Source organism: Somniosus microcephalus, chromosome 1 (genome assembly GCF_052327205.1).
Source record: "Somniosus microcephalus isolate GS21.2 chromosome 1, FLI_Smic_1.0, whole genome shotgun sequence".
Lineage (NCBI taxonomy): Eukaryota > Metazoa > Chordata > Chondrichthyes > Squaliformes > Somniosidae > Somniosus > Somniosus microcephalus.
The window spans coordinates 224,732,156-224,757,047 of record NC_140987.1 but is presented as its reverse complement, the minus strand read 5'-3'; the positions used below and the strand labels follow the sequence as shown (position 1 = coordinate 224,757,047).

At 46.6% G+C, this 24,892-nt stretch overlaps 1 protein-coding gene across 1 annotated transcript; it reads right to left on the bottom strand.

The window, feature by feature from the left end:
* Positions 1-14,250: 14,250 nt before the first annotated feature.
* On the bottom strand, positions 14,251-23,087 carry LOC147124640 (gonadotropin-releasing hormone II receptor-like). Its single transcript, XM_085990862.1, has 3 exons — positions 22,518-23,087; positions 16,679-16,886; positions 14,251-15,431 (listed from the first exon to the last, which is right to left on the bottom strand). The coding sequence occupies exons 1-3, from the start codon at positions 23,070-23,072 to the stop codon at positions 15,154-15,156; spliced, it is 1,041 nt and encodes a 346-aa protein (XP_085846988.1). The 5' UTR covers positions 23,073-23,087; the 3' UTR covers positions 14,251-15,153.
* Between the last annotated feature and the right edge of the window lie 1,805 nt (positions 23,088-24,892).

Below are 24,892 nucleotides of genomic sequence, written 5' to 3'. Positions count from 1 at the left end.
GGGCTCGGGAGGGGAGGGGGAGCGGAGAGGGTTACCCCGGCAACCAGGCTCGCCAGCCGCAATCGTCCACTCAGGCCCAGAGATCGGGAGACGGAGAGGGGAGGAGGGTTACCAAGGCAAGGAGGAGGGTTACCAAGGCAACCGGGCCCGGCCAGCCGCAATCGGCCATCTCAGGCCCCCCTCCTTCCCCCTCCTACCCACCCCTCCCTCCCCCTCCCCCCTCCCTCCCCCTCCCTTTCCCCCCTCCCTCCCCACCTCCCTCCCCCTCCCCCTCCCCCTCCCTCCCACCTCCCCCTCCCTCCCTTCTCCCTGCCTCTCCACTCCCTCCCCCTCCCCCTCCCTCCCCCTCCCCCTCCCCCTCCCTCTCCCCCTACCCCTCCCCCCCTCTCCCCCTCCCCCACTCCCCCTGTCCCCCCTCCCCCTCTCCCCCCTCCCCCCCCTCCCCCTCACCCCCCTCACACCCTCCCCCCCATCACCCCCTCCCCCTCTCCCCTCTTTCTCGCTCTCTCTCTTCCCCCCAGTCGCTCTCTCTCTTCCCCCAAGTTGCTCTCTCTCTTCCCCCCCAGTCGCTCTCTCTCTACCCTCCAGTCGCTCTCTCTCTTCCCCCCAGTCGCTCTCTCTCTTCCCCCCAGTCGCTCTCTCTCTTCCACCCCAGTCGTTCTCTCTGTTCCCAACCAGTCGCTCTCTCTCTTCCCCCCAGTCGCTCTCTCTCTTCCACCCAGTCGCTCTCTCTCTTCCCCCCCAGTCGCTCTCTCTCTTCCCCCCCAGTCGCTCTCTCTCTTCCCCCCCAGTCGCTCTCTCTCTTCCCCCCCAGTCGCTCTCTCTCTTCCCCCCAATCGCTCTCTCTCTTCCCCCCTAGTCGCTCTCTCTCTTCCCCCCAGTCGCTCTCTCTCTTCCCCCCCAGTCGCTCTCTCTCTTCCCCCCCAGTCGCTCTCTCTCTTCCCCCGCAGTCACTCTCTCGCTTCCCCCCAGTCGCTCTCTCGCTTCCCCCCCAGTCGCTCTCTCGCTTCCCCGCCAGTCGCTCTCTCGCTTCCCCCCCGTCGCTCACTCGCTTCCCCCCCAGTCGCTCTCTCTCTTCCCCCCCAGTCCCTCTCTCTCTTCCCCCCCAGTCGCTCTCTCTCTTCCCCCCCAGTCGCTTTCTCTCTTCCCCCCCAGTCGCTCTCTCTCTTCCCCCCCAGTCGCTCTCTCTCTTCCCCCCCAGTCGCTCTCTCTCTTCCCCCCCAGTCGCTCTCTCTCTTCCCCGCAGTCGCTCTCTCTCTTCCCCAGCAGTCGCTCTCTCTCTTCCCCCCTAGTCGCTCTCTCTCTCCCCCCCAGTCGCTCTCTCTCTCTTCCCCCCCCAGTCGCTCTCTTTCTCTCTTCCCCCCCAGTCGCTCTCTTTCTCTCTTCCCCCCCAGTCGCACTCTCTCTCTCTTCCCCCCCAGTCGCTCTCTCTCTTCGCCCCCAGTCGCTCTCTCTCTTCCTCCCCCAGTCGCTCTCTCTCTTTCCACCCCAGTCGCTCTCTCTCTTCCCCACCAACTCGCTCTCTCTCTTCCCCCCCAGTCGCGCTCTCTCTTCCCCCCAGTCGCTCACTCTCTTCCCCCCAGTCGCTCTCTCTCCCCCCCCATTCGCACTCTCTCTTCCCCCCCAGTCGCTCTCTCTCTTCCCCCCAGTCGCTCTCTCTCTTCCCCCCAGTCACTCTCTCTCTTCCCCCCCAGTCGTTCTCTCTCTTCCCCCCCAGTCGCTCTCTCTCTTCACCCCCAGTCGCTCTCTCTCTTCCCCCCCAGTCGCTCTCTCTCTTCCCCCCCAGTCGCTCTCTCTCTTCCCCCCCAGTCGCTCTCCCTCTTCCCCCCAGTCGCTCTCTCTCTTCCCCCCCAGTCGCTCTCTCTCTACCACCCCAGTCACCCTCTCTCTTCCCCCCCAGTCGCTCGCACTCTTCCCCCCAGTCGGTCGCTCTCTTCCCCCCCAGTCGCTCGCTCTCTTCCCCCCCCAGTCGCTCTCTCTCTTCCCCCCAGTCGCTCTTTCTCTTCCCACCTAGTCGCTCTCTCTCTTCCCCCCCAGTCGCTCTCTCTCTTCCCCCCCAGTCGCTCTCTCTCTTCCCCCCAATCGCTCTCTCTCTTCCCCCCCAGTCGCACACTCTCTTCCCCCCCAGTCGCTCTCTCTCTTCCCCCCCAGTCGCGCTCTCTCTTCCCCCCAGTCGCACTCTCTCTCTCTTCCCCCCCAAGTCGCTCTCTCTCTTCCCCCCCAAGTCGCTCTCTCTCTTCCCCCCCAAGTCGCTCTCTCTCTTCCCCCCAGTCGCTCTCTCTCTCTTCCCCCCCAGTCGCTCTCTCTCTCTTCCCCCCCAGTCGCTCACTCTCTTCCCCCCAGTCGCTCTCTCTCTTCCCCCCCATTCGCGCTCTCTCTTCCCCCCCAGTCGCTCTCTCTCTTCCCCCCCAGTCGCTCTCTCTCTTCCCCCCCAGTCGCTCTCTCTCTTCCCCCCCAGTCGCTCTCTCTCTTCCCCCCCAGTCGCTCTCTCTCTTCACCCCCAGTCGCTCTCTCTCTTCCCCCCAATCGCTCTCTCTCTTCCCCCAGTCGCTCTCTCTCTTCCCCCCCAGTTGCTCTCTCTCTACCCCCCCAGTCGCCCTCTCTCTTCCCCCCCAGTCGCTCGCACTCTTCCCCCAAGCCGTTCGCTCTCTTCCCCCCCAGTCGCTCGCTCTCTTCCCCCCCAGTCGCTCTCTCTCTTCCCCCCAGTCGCTCTCTCTCTTCCCCCCCAGTCGCTCTCTCTCTTCCCCCCAGTCGCTCTCTCTCTTCCCCCCAGTCGCTCTCTCTCTTCCCCCCCAGTCGCTCTCTCTCTTCCCCCCCAGTCACTCTCTCTCTTCCCCCCCAGTCGCTCTCTCTCTTTCCCCCCCATTCGCTCTCTCTCTTCCCCCCCATTCACTCTCTCTCATCCCCCGCAGTCGCTCTCTCCCTCTCTCTTCCAACAGCAACATGCCCTCGAAAAAGCCTCAGCACCGCCGGGCACTCCAGCTAGTCTATATATATAAACGGATACATCTGTCTGTCTATCTGTCTGTCTCTCTGTCCTCCGGTGTGCGTCTGTCCAGCTATGCACTCGAACATTATAGAGCGTACCTACGCGTGCGTTACCTCCGAAGAAAGCTTACGGTTCCGGGACGGTCGTAAGCCTATTTACTTTTCGGTCGGACGAAAATTGTTCACGCCTTATGCAAAAAACCTTCAAAATTAAACTCATTATCTGCTAATTAGCATTGAGTGACTGACATCAAGGTTCGACCAATCCTGTGCCAGCACAATTGACCAATCCTACAGTTCAGTCGCCTGACGGTTGGCCAATCGCTGCATCTGTGGGCGGGACTAATGCTTTTCAACTCAGGCATCGGGCAGCCATTGCTTCAGTGCTTCCAGCTCAAACTACTCTGCTATACAGCTTCGAAAAAGTTAGTATCTCTTTTAAAAAATAACATAAGTTTTACTAAAAACGTTTTATAAGTACTTTCATCTTTCAAGGTATCAGGGAAGACCAGGTGCAGAAGGTCACGGAAGGAGCCCCGAGGAGGGGCGGTTGGTGAGAAGGTCACGGAAGGAGCCCCAGGAGGGGCGGCTGGTGAGCAGGCCCAGGCGTTGGGCTGAAGATTGTCGGACAGGAGGAATGGTGGAAATGGAATGGCGGCTCGCACAGACGCAGCGGCTTTGCTTCTCCCAGGACGGTGCTATTTACGTTTAATGTTAATGTTATTTGTACTGGACTCATGGGACCTTGCAAGATCACATTTTGTTGTTCATGTACTTGTGCATTGTACAATGACAATAAAGTTGAATTTTTATTATTATTATTATTATAAAAAGGTAGAAATGTTGCCCGGCAGCAGATTGAGAGAGGGACACAGAGACAGGGCCCAAAAGCCTGGGACTCGATTTAAAATGTTGCCCGGCAGCAGATTCACAGAGGAACACAGAGAGGCCCCAAAGCCTGGGACTCGATTTAAACCGCCCGGCCCAAAACAGCCCTGGCAAAGCCAGGCTCCCCCAGCTAGTCTATCTATATATATAAACGAGTCGATCTGTCTGTCTGTCTATCTGTCTGTCTATCTGTCTGTCTGTCTGTCCTCACGTGTGTGTCTGTCCGGCTATGCGCTCGAAAGTTATAGGGCATACCTACGCGTGCGTTACGTCGAAAGAAAGCTTACCGTTCCGAAACAGCCGTAAGCGTATTTACGTTTTGGCCGGACGAAAATCGCGCCAGCGGTATCCGAAAAACATTCAACATTCCGCTCATTAGCATCTCATTATCCGCTCATTAGCGACAGAGTGACCTCGAGGTCGACCAATCGTACGCCGGGTTGCTGGTGCATGCGGCCGGGCCCTCCTACGGTCGAGTGACGGGACGATTGACCAATCCTACGCTTCGGTCACCTGACGGTCGACCAATCGGTGCGTGTGTGGGCGGGCCTTATCGTTCTGAACTGAGGTGAGTCGCCGCCATCTTGATTCAAAACTTTTCATTTCTTTTTCCCGCTTTCTGCATGTTTCTTTTCAAATCTACATTTCCAGCAAAAAAAAAGTTGCTTTTAAAACACAAATTGTTTTTAAAAAAAGTTAATTAATTTGTAAATCTTTTCTCTAACCTCTATAATTCTCCTACCTTTCACCGTTTTTCCAGGCCCGGGGCCTAGGCTTCTCCAACTGCCAGCAGTGCAACTCTAGACCCAGGCTCCCGGCCTAGGCAGAGACAAACACTGGCAGAGGAGAGAGGGTGTGCTGCCTCAGCTCCATTCCCGGGGTCAGTAGGTGGGGAGGCTTCATAAGCAGCTGGGGTAGGTCGCAAGCCCCGAATAATAATCTGAAGATCCTGTGTTTGCAGCTGAGGAAATTTCTTCTGCAGACAGCCCCAGGTTAACGGCAGCCATCTTTGTCAAGGAGGGTGAAAAGTTTCAGTGCGACGCCATTTTGATTCAGTGTGTAACAGAGTGCCTGCGCGGCCATCTTAGTACAGGAACATAGAGTGGGTGGGGCTTCTGTGCTCCAAATCGGGTCCTGGTGACCGAGACAGACAATCGGCTGTGTGGGCGGGGCCTAATCTTTCCAACTGAAAAGCAAGCGGTGGCCATTGTTTGTGGTACAACACTGAGAGGTGAGCACCCCTTTTTTAATAAAAAGATTGGTGAGGTTGTAAAGTGTATGTTATAGAAAGATTTACCAAAAATGTTTTATAAGTACAGGAAACTTTGTGCTATCCGGAGGTGAGCTATCCGGCAATCTGGAGCCAGCACAAAAATCAGCAGCCGTTTTTTATTCTTTGTTTGTTTATTTTCCTTTGTTTGAACAGTCAAGCTGTGCAAGGTCTGTAGCTATAGCAACAGCTTTAGCTGCAGAGCTTCAGGGCCACACCCAGTGTTTAGAAGCTGTTGCTAAGCAACAGTGTTTGTTGTCAAATACGGAGTTAAGAATCTCCATATCTCTCAACATTAACTCTGGAGAGTAGGGCAGTTTTAAGGCAAGGCAGCAGCTCGGTCCCGTGGGTGCCGGATCGCACAAAGTTTCCTGTACTTTAAGTATATCTCCCCCCCTCCCGTTCCACCCCCCCTTCCCCCCCACACCCCCCACCCCTTCCCCTCCCCCTCCCCTCATCCCCCCTCCCCCCTTCCCCCTCCCCTTCCCATCCCCTCTCTCCCCTTCCCCCCTCCCTGTCCCATCCCCTCTCTCTCTCTCTCTCTTCCCCCCCTGTCGCTCTCTCTCTTCCCCCCCAGTCGCGCTCTCTCTTCCCCCCCGTCGCACTCTCTCTTTCCCCCCAGTCACGCTCTCTCTTCCCCCCAGTCGTGCTCTCTTCCCCCCGTCGCTCTCTCTCTCTCTCTTCCCCCCCCAGTCGCTCTCTCTCTCTCTTCCCCCCCCCAGTCGCTCTCTCTCTCTCTTCCCCCCCCAGTCGCTCTCTCTCTCTCTTCCCCCCCCCCAGTCGCTCTCTCTCTCTCTCTTCTAACAACAACATGCCCTCAAAAGACTTTCGGCACCGCCGGGCACTTCAGCTAGTCTATATATAAAGCGGTTCCTTACGTTTTGTCTGTCCGGCTATACGCTCGAAAGTTATAGGGCGTACCTGCCCGCGCGTTATGTCCAAAGAAAGCTTACGCTTCCAGGACAGTCGTAAGCATATTTACTTTTCGGTCAGACAAAAATTGTTCGCGCCTTATGCAAAAAACCTTCAAAATTACGCTCATTATCTGCTCATTAGCATTGATTGACTGATGTCAAGGTTCGACCAATCCTGTGCCGTCATGATTGACCAATCCTACAGTTCAGTCACCTGATGGTTGGCCAATCGCTGCATCTGTGGGCTGGACTAATGATTTTGAACTCAGGCATCGGGCAGCCATTGCTTCAGCTGCTTCCAGCTCAAAATCTGCTAATCCAGCTTCGAAAAAGTTAGTATCTCTTTTAAAAATAACATCACATTTACCAAAAACATTTTATAAGTACTTTCACTTTCATCTTTCAAGGTATTAAAAGGTAGAAATGTTGCCCGGCAGCAGATTGACAGAGGGAGACAGAGACAGGGCCCAAAGCCTGAGACTCGATTTAAAATGTTGCCCGGCAACAGATTCACAGAGGGACACAGAGACAGGGCCCAAAGCCTGGCACTCGATTGAAACCGCCCGGCCAAGTTGGTATCTCTTTTAAAAATAACATTACATTTGCCAAAAATGTTTTATAAGTACTTTCATCTCTCTCTTTTAAAAATAACATAAGATTTACCAAAAACGTTTTATAAGTACTTTCACTTTCATCTTTGAAGGTATTAAAAGGTAGAAATGTTGCCCGGCAGCAGATTCACAGAGGGACACAGAGACAGGCCCGAAAGCCTGGGACTCGATTTAAACCGCCCGGCCCAAAACAGCCCTGCCAGCTCAAAATCTGCTTCCAGCTCAAAATCTGCTAATCCAGCTTCGAAAAAGTTAGTATCTCTTTTAAAAATAACATAAGATTTACCAAAAACGTTTTATAAGTACTTTCACTTTCATCTTTGAAGGTATTAAAAGGTACAAATGTTGCCCGGCAGCAGATTCACAGAGGGACACAGAGACAGGGCCCGAAAGCCTGGGACTCGATTTAAAATGTTGCCTGGCAGCAGATTCACAGAGGGACAGAGAGACAGGCCCCGAAGCCTGGGACTCAATTTAAAATGTTGCCCGGCAGCACATTCACAGAGGGACACAGAGACAGGCCCGAAAGCCTGGGACTCGATTTAAACTGCCCGGCCCAAAACAGCCCTGGCTACGCCAGGCTCCCCCAGCTAGTTATGAATAAAGGAAGCTTAACAAAATAACATTTTGTCAAACACCCATGTGCATACCCTTGATGAATTACAATTTCTTCAACTTACATTTCCTACTGCTTCTACATGGTGCATCCTATGTGGTTTCAGCAGAGGTAGAGGCAGGCTGCTCAGATCCCTGCCCTCACTGCTGAGATGCTTTTGGCCTACACCCTCTGGGTTTCGGAGCCCCTGAGAGCCCCGGCAAAGACTGCTTCACCTGCACCTGTGCAGGAGCAGACTTGGCAATCGGGAGACGAGGCAGCAGGTCAGGTACTGGCTAGGGCGGGTGGGGGAGGGGTTGGTGGACAACGGGTGAGAAGTGAGAACTCCATGTCCCCTTTAGCTACCATTCCTCTCCTGGGCCAGCACCACCTCACTCCTACCACTCTGCTGCAGACCAGATTGATGAAGATCAGTGATGCGTTATAAGGTCATGGATAAGATATCTGTCAGCCTGTTTAAGGCATCCAAAGTCTGCATGGCCGTGGTCATGGCCTGCATGGACTCAGCCTTGTTTGAAGCTCCATGGAGGCGGCCACTCTCTCCATGGCGGCGGCCACTCTCTCCATGGCAGACATTCTTGCAATTCCCTGCGACACTAATATACTAGTGATTGAGTTGGACTCCTCCATCCGCTGCACTATTGTGGAGTGTGTGGCACATCTGTCAGTACCTAGCTAAGTTGCTGATGCACCGCTAGCATTCTCCTTCTTAATGATAGCCCCCGGGGTTCAGCATCTGTGTCCAGCTGAGTAGAGCTTGGAGAGGATTGCATCCCCCAACATGGACTCTCCACTGTCCCTGCCTCCGATGTCTGCTTGTGCTCACTTGTGAGGTGTGAATCACCAGGTGAAAACCCAACTAACTCTCTAAATGGACCCACTGAAGTGTGAGTATCCTGTGATGGTACACCCTCAGAAAGAATGAGATACTTTGATGAATCTTCCTCATGGATGTCCTGCTGAAGGGATAATTACTAGTCCTAGCCCTTTTCGGGCTACCCCAGATCAGGCGTATTCCCCAGACGTTCACCTTCAACTAAAGTTAGAGATAGCCGAACTCTATAAGACGCTTAATTGGGTCTAAAGGTTCAGACTATCTCTCCCTAAAGGAAAGGAATGATGTGAAGATGTTACCGTCCTCCAGATAGCACTTTTAATAAGTTTAACTAGACTGTAACCTTCCGGATATTATGAGGGTCCCGAATACTCCCCAGAATTCTGCAACTCCTTACAAAGGGTGTACAGAAATTGAGTTCATGAGGTTGATACAGAAATACTACTTGAGACAATTCTAAAAATATATAGATTTATTTAAGAGCCGACATACAGTTAACAGCTTTTGAGTCAATCGCAACATTAACAGTTCAAAAACAAATAGCTTACATTTCTTATCCTCAGAGATCCTTATTCTCAAATCTTAACTTCGTACATTTTTACATTTCTTATTATTCTAATCCAGGATATCCACCAAAATCAAATACCTTGATTACCCGAGACTCAGAGTTGTAAGCTTACAGAAAGGTTCTGAAGCCGAGAATCACTTGCTCCTTCCCAGCGACTTCTGACTTTCTATTCTGAAAAGCTCTTATTTTTATATCCTTTTTGCAGTAGTAAATCCTTTGAAGTTTTCTGCTGATGTAATCTAATTATCTCTAGTCATCCCTCTGTTGACTTTTTTCTATTCTTACTGTTAATTTAGCTGCTGCATGCATAATTATGTCTCTACCTTTAGGTGTTCCAAACACTTATCAAAAAATGGCTACAACAGATTTATCTCTTTGATGTCATTCTTATCGAAGGTTTTCCATTCAATTCTTAATATTGGCTTAACTGGTTATTAGCAGATTCCTGTCTCCGTGGTGTTCCAAGTTCAATACAAACACAATGTAATTACTTGGTGCATCTATTGAAGTCATATCTTCAAAGTGGTATCATATTTACAACATGTAAATTAAAGACACGTCAACTAGGGTGCTTACTTGTTTTCTAGCTATCTCAATGGTTGTATTAAGAACTATGGTCTCCTGTCTTCCAAGTTTAACATAAAAACTATTTGACCAGCAGGTGTTTCTTTTACTTGATGTCATCTTTTCAAAGGCACATGTCTCTTTTAATGTTTCTGTGTTTCTGTTCAATGTGTTAGTTTATAACACTTTACTTGGGTCATTCCATTGTGTTTCTCCCAAACTCCAGACCTTCTGGAAGCACCAAACTGCTATTTCAATAGGGCCATTGTTTTAGTATTTTTAACCAATTCCCATTTCAAAGCTTGTATGTTGTTTTACAACTTTTGTTTTATCAAACCATCCCATCTCAGAAGCCTGTATTGACACAGCTTGTGTCGCCAAGGCTTTCCAGACTTTTAAACCCAGTATATCATGTATTAATAAAATCAGAATTCTGTTCCTATGATGGTGTATTTTTCTGAAATATGGCTTATTCCTTCGCACAGCGACACTTGCATGAAGCCCTGGAAGAAAAAAAAAGGGATATAATTCAGTCTTGGCAAAGTCACAATCTTGACAATCACTATACTCAGTCTTCTCATAGTTCAGCCATTGATTAAATGAAGTCAGCATATATGTGTCAGAGATATTTGTAACCACTTATCTGTGAGCTCCCTGTCTCTCCATCTCTGACTGAGAGGGACACAGACATGCCACTTATCTCCAGGACATCCTTCTCTGCAGCTGTGAGCTGTACTACTTGTGGCAGCCAACATCCAGTCCTGTCCCTCTCCCTTTCATATTGTGCTCTTTTTTCTTACAAGGGGGCGAAAAAACAGAGAGAGTGAATGTGAAGTATTCACCCAATGGATGCAGTGCATTCAGTGAGGATGACTATGAGACATATGCATCACATTGCGTATGGATTGGGGTGAGTGTAAACAGTGGATGGATAAATGGAGAGGTGATGCAGTGCATAGAAAGTGAAGGCTGGGTTCTGCTGAAAGTTGAGTGGGTGTGAGGAGTGATGTGATGGAGAACACTTATTCTACTGGCTGGGTGCTGCCTGGAGGGTCTCACGCTCTTTTGATTCTGCCTGTATGGGTCTGGCCACCCTTGCAGTCTCCTGGTGCTCGTCCCCCTCCTCTTCCTCTAACACGCATATCATACATAATGAGATTCCCATAAGAAACTCCATTTTGGTTTTTGAATTAATTCCCCAAAGGAACCAGGTGGAAAGTAAATAGTTGCTGAAGGGTTCAGGTTACCACGAGGAAAAATTTCCAAATTAGCGCAACAGTTCAGAACTTATATGCAAAAAACTGCAGCACTTTCCCTTTAAGAAAGCACTTCCTCTTTGGTCAATTGGTCTTGGCAAGAACTGTCTGCTTCATACATCAGGGTGGAAGGGAAGGTGGAAATGATGGGATTTAGGATGGATGCAAGATGCATTTATGTAGCACCTTTCACGACCCCAGGATACCCCAAAACACTTCACAACAAATGAAGTACTTTTGAAGTGTGGTCACTGTTGTAATGTAGGTAACACAGCAGGCAGTTTGCACACAGCAAGATCCCACAAACAGCAATGTGATCTGTTTTTTAGTGATGTCGGCTGAGGGATAAATATTTGCCTGAAAATATGGTAGAACTCTCCTGATCTTTGAATATTGCCATGGAATCTTTTATGGCCAGCTGAGAGGGCAGGCGGGGCCTCGGTTTAACATCTCATCTAAAAGATGGCACCTCTGACAATGCAGCACTGCCTCAGTACTGCACTGAAGTGTCGGCCAAAATCTTGTGCTCATGCCTCTGGAGTGAGGCTTGAACCCATGACCTTCTGACTCAGAGGTGAGGTGAAAGTGCTACCAATGAACCATGGCTGGCACAAAATATAAATACAAGAGGAATGTGGATGGAAACAGGGTGGTTTGGACCATGGAAATTCCTTCCTATAGGATACTGTCTTTCCCATTATGACATGTATAATATAATTTGCATAACCCTGCAGTTTTCCTTACTTGCTGCAAACTTGCTAACATTTATATATGTCAGTGCAGAATCTTTTTGCCTATATCTTTCCTTCATACCTATATCTCTCTGCCATGCTACTTTACACTAATATGCATGTCTTACCTTTCCTGTTCTTTTATAACTTTGCTCCTGGACTTCCCATCAGATTTGTTGATAGTTTGTTGATTCAAGCCATGTCTTCCTGCCACATTTGTTGCCTCTTTTGCATTGTTGAGATCCCCTACCCCACCAAAACTCTCCTCCTATCACTCCACCAGACCAGGTACCAAGGCATCCAGGACTTTTCTCATTTGTTGTTGAGTCATTTCCCACAAATATTGCACTCTTCACAGCTGGATGGACAACCTTTATTGACATTTATATCATTCAATGCCTTGTTGGCTGCTTAACAGTTAAAAAATCATCAATATGGGTGCATTGGTTGTTTTGACTCGAGCTACCAGGATGCATTCTGAGAAATTATGGGGGAAAAATTGAGTCGCGCCCCCTTTGTGGCACTAACTTTGCCAAAAAAATTAGCACCCCCGCGGCCGAAATTCATTGGTAGCGCCCCAAGAGGGAAGCGGGGTGCTACAGGAAGCGCCCCGCCTCCCTCTTGGGGTGCTGCAAGGGAATATCGTGGCACTATGCACCGCGGTACTGCAGGCCTTCCTCCCCTTCTTAAAGGGGAGGGGCCTAGCACAGCACGACCCGGGGCCCAGCTGGGCCACCAGGGATTGGAGTGCCGGCAAAAGAGCCCAGCACTCAAGAGAAGGGCTGGGCTCACAGATGGCAGCCGGCACTCCTCAGAGGGGGTGGGTCAGGAGGCTGGGAACGGCCAAGGGGGGCAGGTGCTGGCAGGCGGCCATCAACAAAAATGGCCGCCCGGCACCATGCCTTTAATTAGCGCTGCCCCGACCGCAGGTAGGTCCCCCTGACCCCGTCGGACATAGCATCCAGTGGTAAATCTATAAACATACTGTTTACTGATGTTGGCTGTTACTGTCAACCAAAAAATAGCTTCAAGGTGCAACTTTACATTCTTAATTGCGTCTTCATTTCTGATTTGGGTTTAACCCAGTATTAGGTCATTTCTGCCAGTAGAATAAGATAAATTCTTGAATTAATTAACAGAGGGTAGATTCTAATAACAAATTGTTATGATCTGAAATGCACTGCCTGAAAGATTGGTGGAGGCAGATTCAATAGTAACTTTCAAAAGGGAAGTGATATATACTAGAAAAGGAAAAATGTGCAGGGCTATGGGGAAGAGCAGGGGAGTGGGACTAATGGATAACGCTTTCAAAGAGTTGACACAGGCACAATGGGCTGAATGGCCTCCTTCTGTGCTGTGTGATTCTATGATTCTAAGTAATGCAGTATTTTCAGCTGTAAAGTAGATTAACAACACTTGCTTAATGAAGTCTGTTTGGAACAGGGTTTATTTGTTACTGGAGTAAATTGTGCATGGCGGTCTTACATAGAATTACATAACATTTTACAACACAGAAACAGGCCATTTGGCACAACTGGTCTATGCCGGCGTTTATGCTGCACACGAACCTCCTCCCACCTTACTTCATCTCTCCCAATCAACATATCCTTCTATTCCTTTCTCCCTCATGTACTTATCTATCTTTCCTTAAGATACATATGTGCTAATTGCTTCAACCACTCCATGTGGTAGCGAGTTCCACATTCTTATCATTCTCTGAGTAAAGAAGTTTCTCCTGAGTTCCCTATTGGATTTATTAGTGACTATCTTATATTAATGGCCCCTAGTTATGGGCTCACCCACAAGTGGACACATCTTCTCTATGTTTACACTATCGTACCCCTTCATAATTTTAAAGACTTCCATCGGGTCACCTCGTAGAAATAGAGGGCATAGCATCATTTGTGACAGGAATGGACCGGTCATAGCAGAAGGAAGAAAAGGAATAAAAAGGTAATGTAGAGGGGAAAGTCGAGACTCAGCTAGGATAGTGGCCATACCTCAAGTACCAATTATATCCAAGGAGCATTGTTGCATTTCTAACTTCAGGCATGATAGGGAATTAATCTAGCACCTCCAATAACTTTTACTCTATTTTTCAAACATAGATCCTTGAACTGAACTTTATGTTACAATGTTTTTCATACCTCCATACATGCATGACCTGTGAGCTCAGTGCCCCTCACAGCTGCTTTTTTTTTATTGTCCCTCAGTGGTGTGGGCATATGCTATCACCTTGTTTGTTTCTACCTCCACACATTGACAATCATGATCTATGCACAGCTTTTGCAGATGAACATTAAAGTAAAAATGATAGGGAGAATGAGGAAAAAGACTAAAGAAAAGGAAAAAGACAATAACCCCAAAAGGGGAGGAAAGTGGAAGAAAATCCACAAATGGATGCTGGGGAGAGTAGTTGGGTAGCTCACTGGGTCAGACTTTGGCCTTCCACCTACAGAACCTGGGCTCAAATCTCAGATTGATGGGATGCAAGTCTCCACAGTTGTAAGGGTCCTATTTGAAATGAGTTTGGGCAGTCTTAATCCAGATCCTAGTGGGTGTAGGCCTACACCACAAAACTATCCCTAATTTGGCATTAATTGGCAATGTCATTCAGACAGGCCTAATGATCATATTATTGGGTGAGCATTTCCATGCACGTTAAGAGTCAAAATCCCCTTGCAAAAGAACCTCAAAGAATTAGGTATAAATACAATATTTTTGTGCAATGGCATAACTAGCAGGTGACAAAGGAAAGGTTTAACCCCAACCATGATTAACTGAAGGCCTTCCCAAACCTCTTTGCCTCTCCACCTCTCTCTCCTCCTTTAAGGCGCTGCTTAAAACCTACCTCTTTGACCAAGCTTTTGCTCACCTGTCCTAATGTCTCCTTCTTCAGCTCAGTGTCAAATATTGCCTGATTATGCTCCGGTGAAGCGCCTTGGAATGTTTTACTATGTTAAAGGTGCTATGTAAATGCAAGTTGTTGTTATAACACTACATCTGTTAACACTGGCACCCAACTTTATTTATGTTTAATTTTATGTTGTTGAACATGTACTTCATTATAAATATCACAAATATTTAGCTCCTGCAGGCTTTAGCTATGATGCGGCTGGAGGGTATTGATACTTTTAGCTAAAATATACAATCCTTGATTAAACCTTTAAAAGTGTGGCAGGGCTGTGCTGATCCACACTACCTAGAGTTAAAGGAGAATGAAAGCCTAAAAGGAGTACTGACTCTCATGCATTATGTTAAAAAAAAACTTACCTCGTACCTGGTAGGCGATACCTTCAATTCAGTGACTAACTTCCCTTCCCATGAAGGCTTATTTCAGGTCTATTTCCACCAGGTGCCACTCCAATGATTTAGTTAACAGAGGCAATCTGTGTGCATCCTGGAGCAGTTCTATGTGTTAATGTGCATGTAAGCACTTTGGGTTAGTTTGGATGTTAATCCAGAGGTGCCTGAGCTGAAAAGTGTTTCTTCTAGCTGAGTACACAGCAATAAGTAGCTATACAAGTCTTCGCTGGACAACTGAAGATATTAGTGAGTCTCCTTCACCAGTTTCATTATTATGACAAAAGGAAAAGACTAATAAGTAAAACCTCCAACATGTCATCCATTGACCCAGAAAATCACGCAAGTTGACTGACATTTAACACCCTTTTTTCCAACTGCACTCAGCTGCTGTACATTACTATCACAAGCCTATTAACTTGCCATTTATAGCTTAGCAGCCCACCAAAGATAAAAAACATTCTTGGGGAAAATGGGAGTAAGTAACGATGCTAAGTGCTAAAGTTCACAATTAATTGGCCAGGAGGATTTCAGGGCATTATTAGACAACTGCCTTTTTTTTTTACTTTACGGGTGCTTAGTATAATCTTAGCCATGTTGCTCACTGCATCAGCCGTTGCTGAGCCTGAGATAACCAATACGACTAATCACTGGATCTACAAAACTGTTCAGCATCCCAAAAGTAAACAGCGCATGGTTGATTGATTCAGGCAGCTCCTTCTTGTTTATCATGGCAGGGAAAAAATTGTACCAAAATCCCAGGATGTAGTATGGGGTCCAGCAAATGATAAAGGTGCTCACAAGGACAATAGTCATTTTTAAGGTTTTCATTCGCACTTTGGGTATGTAGTTCTTACTACATCTTGAATCTGCATCTTTAGAGAACACTAGAAAAAATAGTAAAGTATAACCATTATCATTCAGTATCAACATTTAACGATTAGAGAAAAAATATTTTAATTAGAACTTAATACTGCTATTTTGTAAAAGTCAGCACCCATGAATAGAACACCCTCATACTCTTACTGACATAAAAATTCTTTCAGTCATATTCCCTTGTAATTAGATTAAGTGGTTCTATTTCTAGATGGCTTTTATAGTCCAGTTGGTTACAGTTTTGACTGATTTATTTTTCCCTCATTGAAGCTAAATTAATTTTCTCTCTTCCCTTTCTGTAAGTGACTCTGCATCACACATCCTGCTCCAAAACCACTCCATAACTGGGCACTAAAAGGTATGTAAGAGTGGCCCGGTAGACTCCATATCTGAAGTCTTCCACTCCCTCTAGGAAGTATCTGATCTCCACTCTGTGCCTCCCTGTGATGTGCAGGTGAGATTGAAAACCCAATGGGTGAATAATCATGGGCACAAATCAACATTTCACCACTCTGTGGCAGAGTGAATTGGAGCTCCGGTAGTAGCAGAACCCCAAAATGATGTTTCTTTTCTCCCTGGCCTGGGGCACTGAGGCCTATTGTTGCAGTCCTACCTCTGCCTTGGCTGAGATCAGCCAACTCAGATCAGGCCAGTGATTGAACTTAGGAAGATAGGAACAGGAGTAGGCCATTCAGCCCCTTGAGCCTGCTCCACCATTCAATTAGATCATGGCTGATCTGTATCTCAACTCCATTTACCTGTCTTGGTTCCATATCCCTTGATGCTCTTACCTAATAAGAATCTATCAATATCAGTCTTGAAAGTTTCAACTGACCTAGCATCCACAGCCTTTTGATGGAGAGAGTCCCAGTTTTCTACTGCTCTTTGTATGAAGAAGTGCTTCTTGATTTCACTCCTGAATGGTCTGGCTCTAATTTTAAGATTATGCCTCCTTGTTCTGGATTCCCCCATTAGGAGAAACGGTGTATCTTTATCTACCCTATCAAATCCTTTTATCATTTTAACCACCTTAATTTTCTATACTCAAGGGAATACTTGAGGCCTTCTTGATCGGCATGTTATAATAACACACCAGAAGCTGTATTTACCTCCTGAGCCTTCACAAGAACACCTAAATGATTCTTAAACAGATTTACATTTTTAAATTGCACCAGTGTGTTTGACAGTGGCTGCAAGGACAACGTATAAAACTGGTTTGTGCCACATCAACAGGAAAAGAGTAAAATGAAATACTTACTGTCTCCATTTACTGTCATCTTCCTTGTAATGGTGATTAATATACTTGTGTAACAAAATACCATGATTATAAGCGGCAGAAGGAAGAGCCAGAGGAAGGTGAAGAAAAAGTAAACCTTTTCCTGCCAAGCTTCCTTGAAGCTGCCATGAGTCACACATTGAGTGAATGGAGCCGGTACAGAGATGGAGACAGTGTGAAAGAGGAAAAGCTGCAATGAAAAAAAAAGTAACTGATTATTAATTATTTCATTTTTACACAGCAAATTAAAATAACTAAATATATAGATGAATATATCTAATGAATCATTGAACCTTACAGCACAGAAGGAGACCATTCAGCCCATTTGGTCTGCGCCAGCTCTTTGAAAGAGCTATCCAATGATTCCCATTCCTTGCTCTTTCCATATAGTTCTGCAAATTTTTCCTTTTGATTTATATATCCAATTTCCCTTTGAAAGTTACTATTGAATCTTCCACCCTTTCTGGCAATGCATTCCAGATCATAACAACTTGCTTCTTAAACATTTCTCCTCAGTGCCCATCTGCTTCTTTAGCCAATTATCTTAAACTGTGTCCTTTGGTTACCAACCCTCTTGCCAGTGGAAACGGTTCCTCCTTATTTACTCTATGAAAAACTTTCATAATTTTAAACACCGCAATTAAATTTCCATGGAACTGTGGTGTATGTGCCTTTACGAGCAATTATGGTGTATGTGCCTTTAAGAGCCCCAGGTGTGCGTAATGCCGGTAATTGCCACTTGGGCTATATAAGCCTGTGTATTGTGTATATCCTTTAGAAACCCCCCCCCCAGACTTGCTTAGTAAATACCTATGAACCAACTCCTGTCTTCAGTGTCTTTATCTACACACGGACACTACAGTGGCGACGAAGTGGAAACGGACTTACCTGCAATTCGGCAGCACCTCAAGGACATCGATTCCTCCAGCGTCCAGAAGACTCAAGGAAGTAAGAGAAACTGTGGTTTCACCAGCTGGCCAAGCTGGTGACAGGTACTGCGCTAATCCTTCCTGGGCGTCAGGCTGGAGCTCCAGCAGCGGGCTCTACAGCTGAGACAGGCAGCGAAATCGGAGGCAAGCAATAACGGACTGGGAGGGTGCACTCGAGAGACGGCCGGCGCGGCAAGCAGGTCAGCGTTTAGACCTCCGTCGGGAACGAGTCTCCAACAGTGAATAAACAGCGTTGTTATCGGTAGCAGCGGCGGGAAAGCGCGGGAAGCGCCATATCGTTGCTACAGAAAGAAAAAAAAAGCACGGGAAGCGCCATATCTTTTCTGAAATGCCTAAATCTGGTAATATTGAGGCTTTTGATGGTGAAATAGAAGATTGGACCACATACGTGGAAAGAGTAGAGGTTTATTGCACTGCAAATGGAATAACAGATGAAAAAAAAGCTTCAGTACTTCTGAACTTAATGGGCGCGAAGACATACGGGCTGTTATGAAATTTAATCACTCCAGCCAAACCAAAGGACAAGACTTTTAAAGAAATTGTTGATACCCTGCAGGAGCATTTAAACCCAACACCGCTGCTGATAGCGGAACGATTCAAGTTCTTCAAGAGAAATCAACACAAGAATGAAAGTAACGCTGATTACCTAACCGAATTAAGAAAGCTATCAAAGTACTGCCAATTCGGAGCAGGACTATCGGATTATCTTCGAGACAAATTTGTTTGCGGTCTCTTAAGTGAAGGAACACAAAAAAGACTGCTTTCTGAAAAAGATTTAACATTGGACAAAGCTTTCAGTATGGCTGTATCATACGAAGCAGCAGCAAAAGGAGCTGCAGAGATACAACAAGAGACACAGGACTTCGGCACCCATAAAATGACACAGGAGTTCGGAAGATGTTATCGCTGCGGCAGATCCACCCATAACCAGAGGGACTGCTGGTTCAAGGGCAAAGCATGCAGGCAATGTGGTAAGATTGGACACATTGCACGGGTATGCCAATCTGGACAAAATAAATCCACTGACAGAAAACAAAGAATCAATAAAGAAAAGTACAGGAAGGTACAAATGATGGCGGACAGTAGCTCCGAAGACCAGAATAGCGATAGCGACTCCGGAAACAAGAGACTAAGCTGTCTCAAATTACATAATGTACTTGCCAAAGAGGATTACCAAACCATTTGGGTTACCCTCACAATAGCAGGGTCCCCAGTTAAAATGGAGCTAGATACAGGATCAGCTCTAACCGTAATAAATCGACGAGATTACGAGAGGCTATTTTCGCATATACCTCTAAAAGACACATCCATTATCTTAAAAACATATACGGGGCAGAAAGTCTACCCCAAAGGAAAAATAATGGTGCCTGTGGTATACAACGGGAAAGAAATACAAAAGTTGTATTTATACATTCTACAAGATGGTGGTCCACCATTGTTGGGACGTGAATGGATAAGGAAGATACGTTTAGACTGGCACTCCATTCAGGCACTGACGGTGACCAGTAAGGAAAAAAACAATGATGACATCATACCTGAACGATTAAAAGACATCTTGGCCAACGCCAAAGAAGTGTTTCAAGAGAAACTAGGAACCTTGAAAGGCATCACCGCCTCAATAAAAGTGGAAAATACAGCAATTCCAAATTTTTTTAAGGCAAAACCGGTGCCATACGCAATACGTCCGGCAGTCGAGGCAGAGCTGAAGAATTTGGAAAAGGCAGGCGTATTATCCAAAATAGATTGGAGCGAATGGGCAACACCCATCGTTCCAGTCATGAAAAAAACATTGAAAAATAACTCTGAGGAACAGAAAAAAATTTGCATCTGTGGGGACTTTAAGGTGACTGTAAACCCGGTCCTTCACACGGTACAGTATCCTCTTCCGAGGATAGAAGATATTTTCGCCTCACTATCCGGAGGGAAACGTTTCACAAAAATTGACTTGGCACAGGCATATCTACAGATGGAGGTTGAGGAGACCTCTAAAAAGTATCTCACAATAAACACACACAAAGGCCTGTACCAGTACAATCGACTGGTTTTTGGAATAGCATCAGCTCCAGCTATCTGGCAAAGAGCGATGGAGCAAGTCCTGCAAGGGATTCCGGGGACTCAATGCTACCTAGATGACATCCTTATAACAGGAGAAAACGACAACGAGCACCTTGCCAATTTGGAGCAGGTGCTCACTAGGCTGAAAGAACAGGGCCTACGAGCAAATCGCCCCAAGTGCGAATTTTTCCAAAATCAGATATCATATTGTGGCCACATAATTAATAAGGAAGGGTTGCATAAGTCACCTGAAAAAATTGAAGCAGTTATAAAAGCCCCAGCACCTGAAAATGTTTCACAATTAAGGTCATTCCTGGGATTAATAAATTACTATCATAAATTTTTACCGAACTTATCAACTATTCTACACCCTCTTAATGATCTTCTACAGACAGGAGTGATTTGGAAATGGGAGTGGCCCTCGTCTCCCTGGCAAAGGGTGCACATCGACTTTGCTGGTCCATTTATGGACTCAATGTTCTTAATCGCAGTTGATGCACACTCCAAGTGGCCGGAGGTAATAAAGATGTCCTCCACCACCACGGAAAAAACCATCACAGTATTAAGGACCATATTTGCCAGGAATGGGCTGCCGGAGCAGATATGTTCTGATAATGGACCGCAATTTATGTCTGAAGAATTCAGAAAGTTCTTAAAGAACAATGGGGTAAAGCACTACACGTCCGCCCCATACCATCCCGCCACCAATGGATTGGCTGAAAGGTTTGTCCAGACCTTCAAGAAGGCCATCAAGGCCATGGGTAATGAAGACATAAAACTTCAGCACAAGGTGGATAACTTCTTATTTGCATATAGGAATGCAACGCATATGGTTACTAACCAAACTCCCGCCATGATATTCTACAATAGAAACCTAAGATGCCGGCTGGATTTGGTCAAGCCCAACATCCGAAGGGACGTGGAGAACCGGCAGTTTCAGGGCATGAATGAAAGGCCAACTAGGGCCTTCCAGATACGCCAACCGGTTTTGGCCTGGGACTACCGTACCGAGAAATGGCAGCCTGGAACTATCTGCACACGATTAGGACCACTGATGTATACCGTGGACATTGGAGACAGCATAATAAGGCGCCATGCTGACCAAATCATCAAGTCATCCGAAAAGGGACAACCTACACCACCACTCTATACATCTAACGATGAAGTAGAGATACCCATATCTACCTCTGATCCGGTGATACTGGAGCCCGATGAACCCGACACTGGCCTTCAAGCCGAATCAGCCTTGCCAGAAGAACCTACTACACCACCAGAAACTACTACACCCCCGAGGCGTTATCCGGACCGAGTCAGGAAGCCTCCTGAGAGACTAACTTATAATTAATTAATACAGCAATGTATATTATTTTGCATATAACATGTAATTAATAATTACTTAAAATATGATGTACTAGTTAGCTAGAAGGGGAGGAATTGTGGTGTATGTGCCTTTAAGAGCAATTATGGTGTATGTGCCTTTAAGAGCCCCAGGTGTGCGTAATGCCGGTAATTGCCACTTGGGCTATATAAGCCTGTGTATTGTGTATATCCTTTAGAAACCCCCCCCCCCAGACTTGCTTCGTAAATACCTATGAACCAACTCCTGTCTTCAGTGTCTTTATCTACACACGGACACTACAGGAACCATCTCTGTTTTAAAGAGAACAATCCCAGCTTTTCTAGTCTCTCCACATAACTGAAGTTCCCCATTGCTGGCACTATTCTGGTAAATCGCCTCTGCACCCTCTCCAAGGCCTTGACATCCTTCCTAAAGTTTGGTGCCCAGAATGGGACACAATACTCTAGCTCAAGCCTAACCAGTGATTTATAAAGGTTTAGCCTAACTTCCTCGCTTTTGTACTCGACCCGTCTATTTATAAAGCCAAGCATCCCTTATGCCTTCTCATCAGCCTTACAAGACCAACTTGTCCTGCCATCTTCAAAGATTTCTATATGTAAACCCTCAGGTTTCTCTCTTTCTGCACCTCCTTTAAAATTATATACAGTTTCGTTTATATTGTCTCTCCTCATTTTTCCTCCTAACATCTGTTCATTACACCAACCTCTTTGATTACGTTCATCCAGCTACTTGCTACCCAACTGATGATATGCACGAGAAATGCATTTTATTCAGGTTGTAAAACATCGGGTAAGAACTCCTCTGGGCGCTATGTGGAGTGACAAAGTAAATTGTGACTTTTTTTGTTGGTTAGATATTTCTAGTTAAATCCGAAACAGTTTCCAAAGATGCAGTCCCACTGATCAATGAAATTCACCGCGCTGAACAGCAGCAAACGTGAGTGGCATTTTTAGCAATTACTGTAGTATGATAAACTCGCCTTCACATTTCACTTCATTCATGCCTTTAAAATTGGGAAAGAACAGAACCAAGACCCGTGGTGTGTATTAAATGCACCCCCTACTAACAATGCGTTAGATAAGCATCTGCCTAGTGACATCATCCGAAAACCAGCAACGATGCAAACGGAATTAACGACCTGTACCTACTGGCTGGTTTTTAAATTCAGTTTGAACTTACATTTACGCGCAGTGCTTGCGATTTCAGTCCGGCTACAGTACACATACAAAAATCCAATCCATTGCATCAAACCTATTAAAAAAAAAAGCTTGGTGGGGCGGTGTGGTACCCCAAACTAGGATGTAACTTTGCGTCGGTGAAGTATTTAAATATAACCAATCGAGGATTGTAGGGTGATGTTTTAGCTGTTACTTAAACGACATCCTGCCTTGTTCGAACTGCATTGCAATTACATCTCGATGTCTTGATGCACAGTTTGCTGTTCTCGGTGTATTACCTGAGGTGTAGCCAGAATGACACTCATGATCCAGGCCCCGATGAGCAATGTTCGGTTCCTCTCGTTGGCTCTGCTGACGCCCAGAGGATGTAGAATAGCACAGTAGCGATCGAGGCTGATCACCACCGTGACGAAAGCGCACGAGTACATGGAGAGGAGTTTGAGGAACATGAGGAGTTTGCAGGTCGGGTCTCCGGCGTACCACTGCACCGTGATGTTCCAGGCAGCGTCCAGGGGCATCACGATGAAAGTGACCAGCAGGTCGGCGCACGACAGGTTCACGATCAGCGTCCTGATGTGGGACCTGCCGACGCCTTTCCTTCTCAGGGCGCCGTATAGCACGGTCAGGTTGAGGTACGAGGAGATCAAGAAGATGGCCAAGGTGATGACTACCCTGACCTTGGAGGCTGTTGAGAAAGTGGGCAGCAGCAGCTCGTCCTCGCCGCCCTGGTCGCTGCCCGCGGTGCTGAAAGTCCCATCGCCGTCCAAGCTGCTGTTGGTTGCGCTGCTGTTGCAGGGGGACAAGTCATTGCAGCAAAGTAGCCGGAGTTTCATCGCGGTCGCCTTTGCCTCTGCCTGGGTGCGGAGTTAAATCTGACCAAGTGCCCAGTCCGGAGGCTGACGGCCGGGAAGGTTTTCATCTCCTGCACCTTCCTGATTCACAAAGGTTAACTCCGAGCTGGGGCTTGGCAGCAGAACAGAAGTTGTGAATGAGTCATTTCTCCCGCTTGTGGGAGGTGCCCCTTCCCTTGCCCTCCCTTCTCCTACCCCCCGAGCAATGGACCGGGAGACAGTTACAGGATAAGATGCTCTATAATTCCCATAACCAGTCCCTTTGGGTTTACCATACCAACACTGCAAGCAAAGACAAGCAATGAATGGACAGTAACAGCTGTAATGAGTGCCGCTACCTCTCAATCTGTAACGACTGGTAGTGTCTGTATTTTAAATTATTGGAGACTTTCCGAAGTAGCAGTATATAGCACTAAATGATATTTTAACAAGCAGCAATGCAGTTATTTTGGTTTGCTGATTTAGCCCAAATGAGAATATTATAATCAAGTTGTTCCGATGATATATATTTCAGCAGGTTTTTAAGATGATACATAGGTTAGAATATGTATATGTTTTATTATGCATAACTTGATGAATACTGTGTTATAATTGAAGCAAAGCCAGGGAAGGCAAAACAAGACATCAGATTCGCTCCCATATGACGACGCTATTTCTGACAGTTACTATTGATTGATCAATTCACCATTGATGAACCAGAAGGTAGATCGGTTAATATTTAGGTGATGAACAGCAGACAGGCATCATGTACACGAAGGTGATGTGTGTGTGTTGTGATGTGATTAAAACCTCGCAGTTTAATAGTTGCAGTGGAGATCGATCAGGTTGGTTGCTGTGTTAACCCAAATGAGAATACTACAATCAAGCTATCCTGATAATATATATTTCAGTAGGTTGCTAAGATGAACGGGTTGATTGGCTGCCATCCCTGTTATGAAGCTCCCAGTCGCCAGTTTCCTGAGGAGTTTGCAGATCCACCACATTTAAACCCCTTTCCCTGGGAGGTCGAATTGTTCTTGTACCCCATGCCTTTCCGATACCGCTACGTAGGGTGGTATGTTTGGTAAGGACCAATAGTGAGAAATAGACTTATTTTTAGTCTCTTTCTACACTTACTGCGATTGAAATCCCCTCAATTACATTAAACTCGAACAGTTTCATTGTGTTTTGCCAGTAAAATTAAATGTGGAACTGGAAGGGAAAATTGGCACTAGCCATCAATACATTAGTCAACTGAAAAACAACTGAGGAAAAGCTACCATCCTTTTTAATCATTGATTTATACTATTTTCCTTTCTGTGCGAGCCGTATATGTAACAATTTCCCAAATAAAACTATTACATATAAAGATTGAAAGAAACCCGCGATTGCTTGAAACGGATTATTTTCACCTCAGTGATTGTCTGCAGTAAGACTCCACAGCATATGTTCTATAAGGGGCAGACGCCCACACAGCATCGTGTATTAAACATCATCACATTAAAGATCGGGGCTCAGAAATGGGCTGAATACCTCAATGGTACTTGCCCATTTGATTAAAACCTTAGCCTCAACACCTATTTCTATTTAATTACATATTATCTTCGGTCGCATCAATCCCTTCAGCAACAGAGCGGCAGGATGCTCAGTCAGCAGAATGTAGATTCCGAAAATGGACACGTGCTTCAATGAAACGCAGCAAGGCAAGCAGCGTCCTCCCCAGGGGCACATTGTACAGTTATATTGCCAGATAAAGTGCAGGTTGCAGGCGCAACAACAACAGCCACGAGTTCCATGAAACGGAGATGTGAGCTGACACGTAG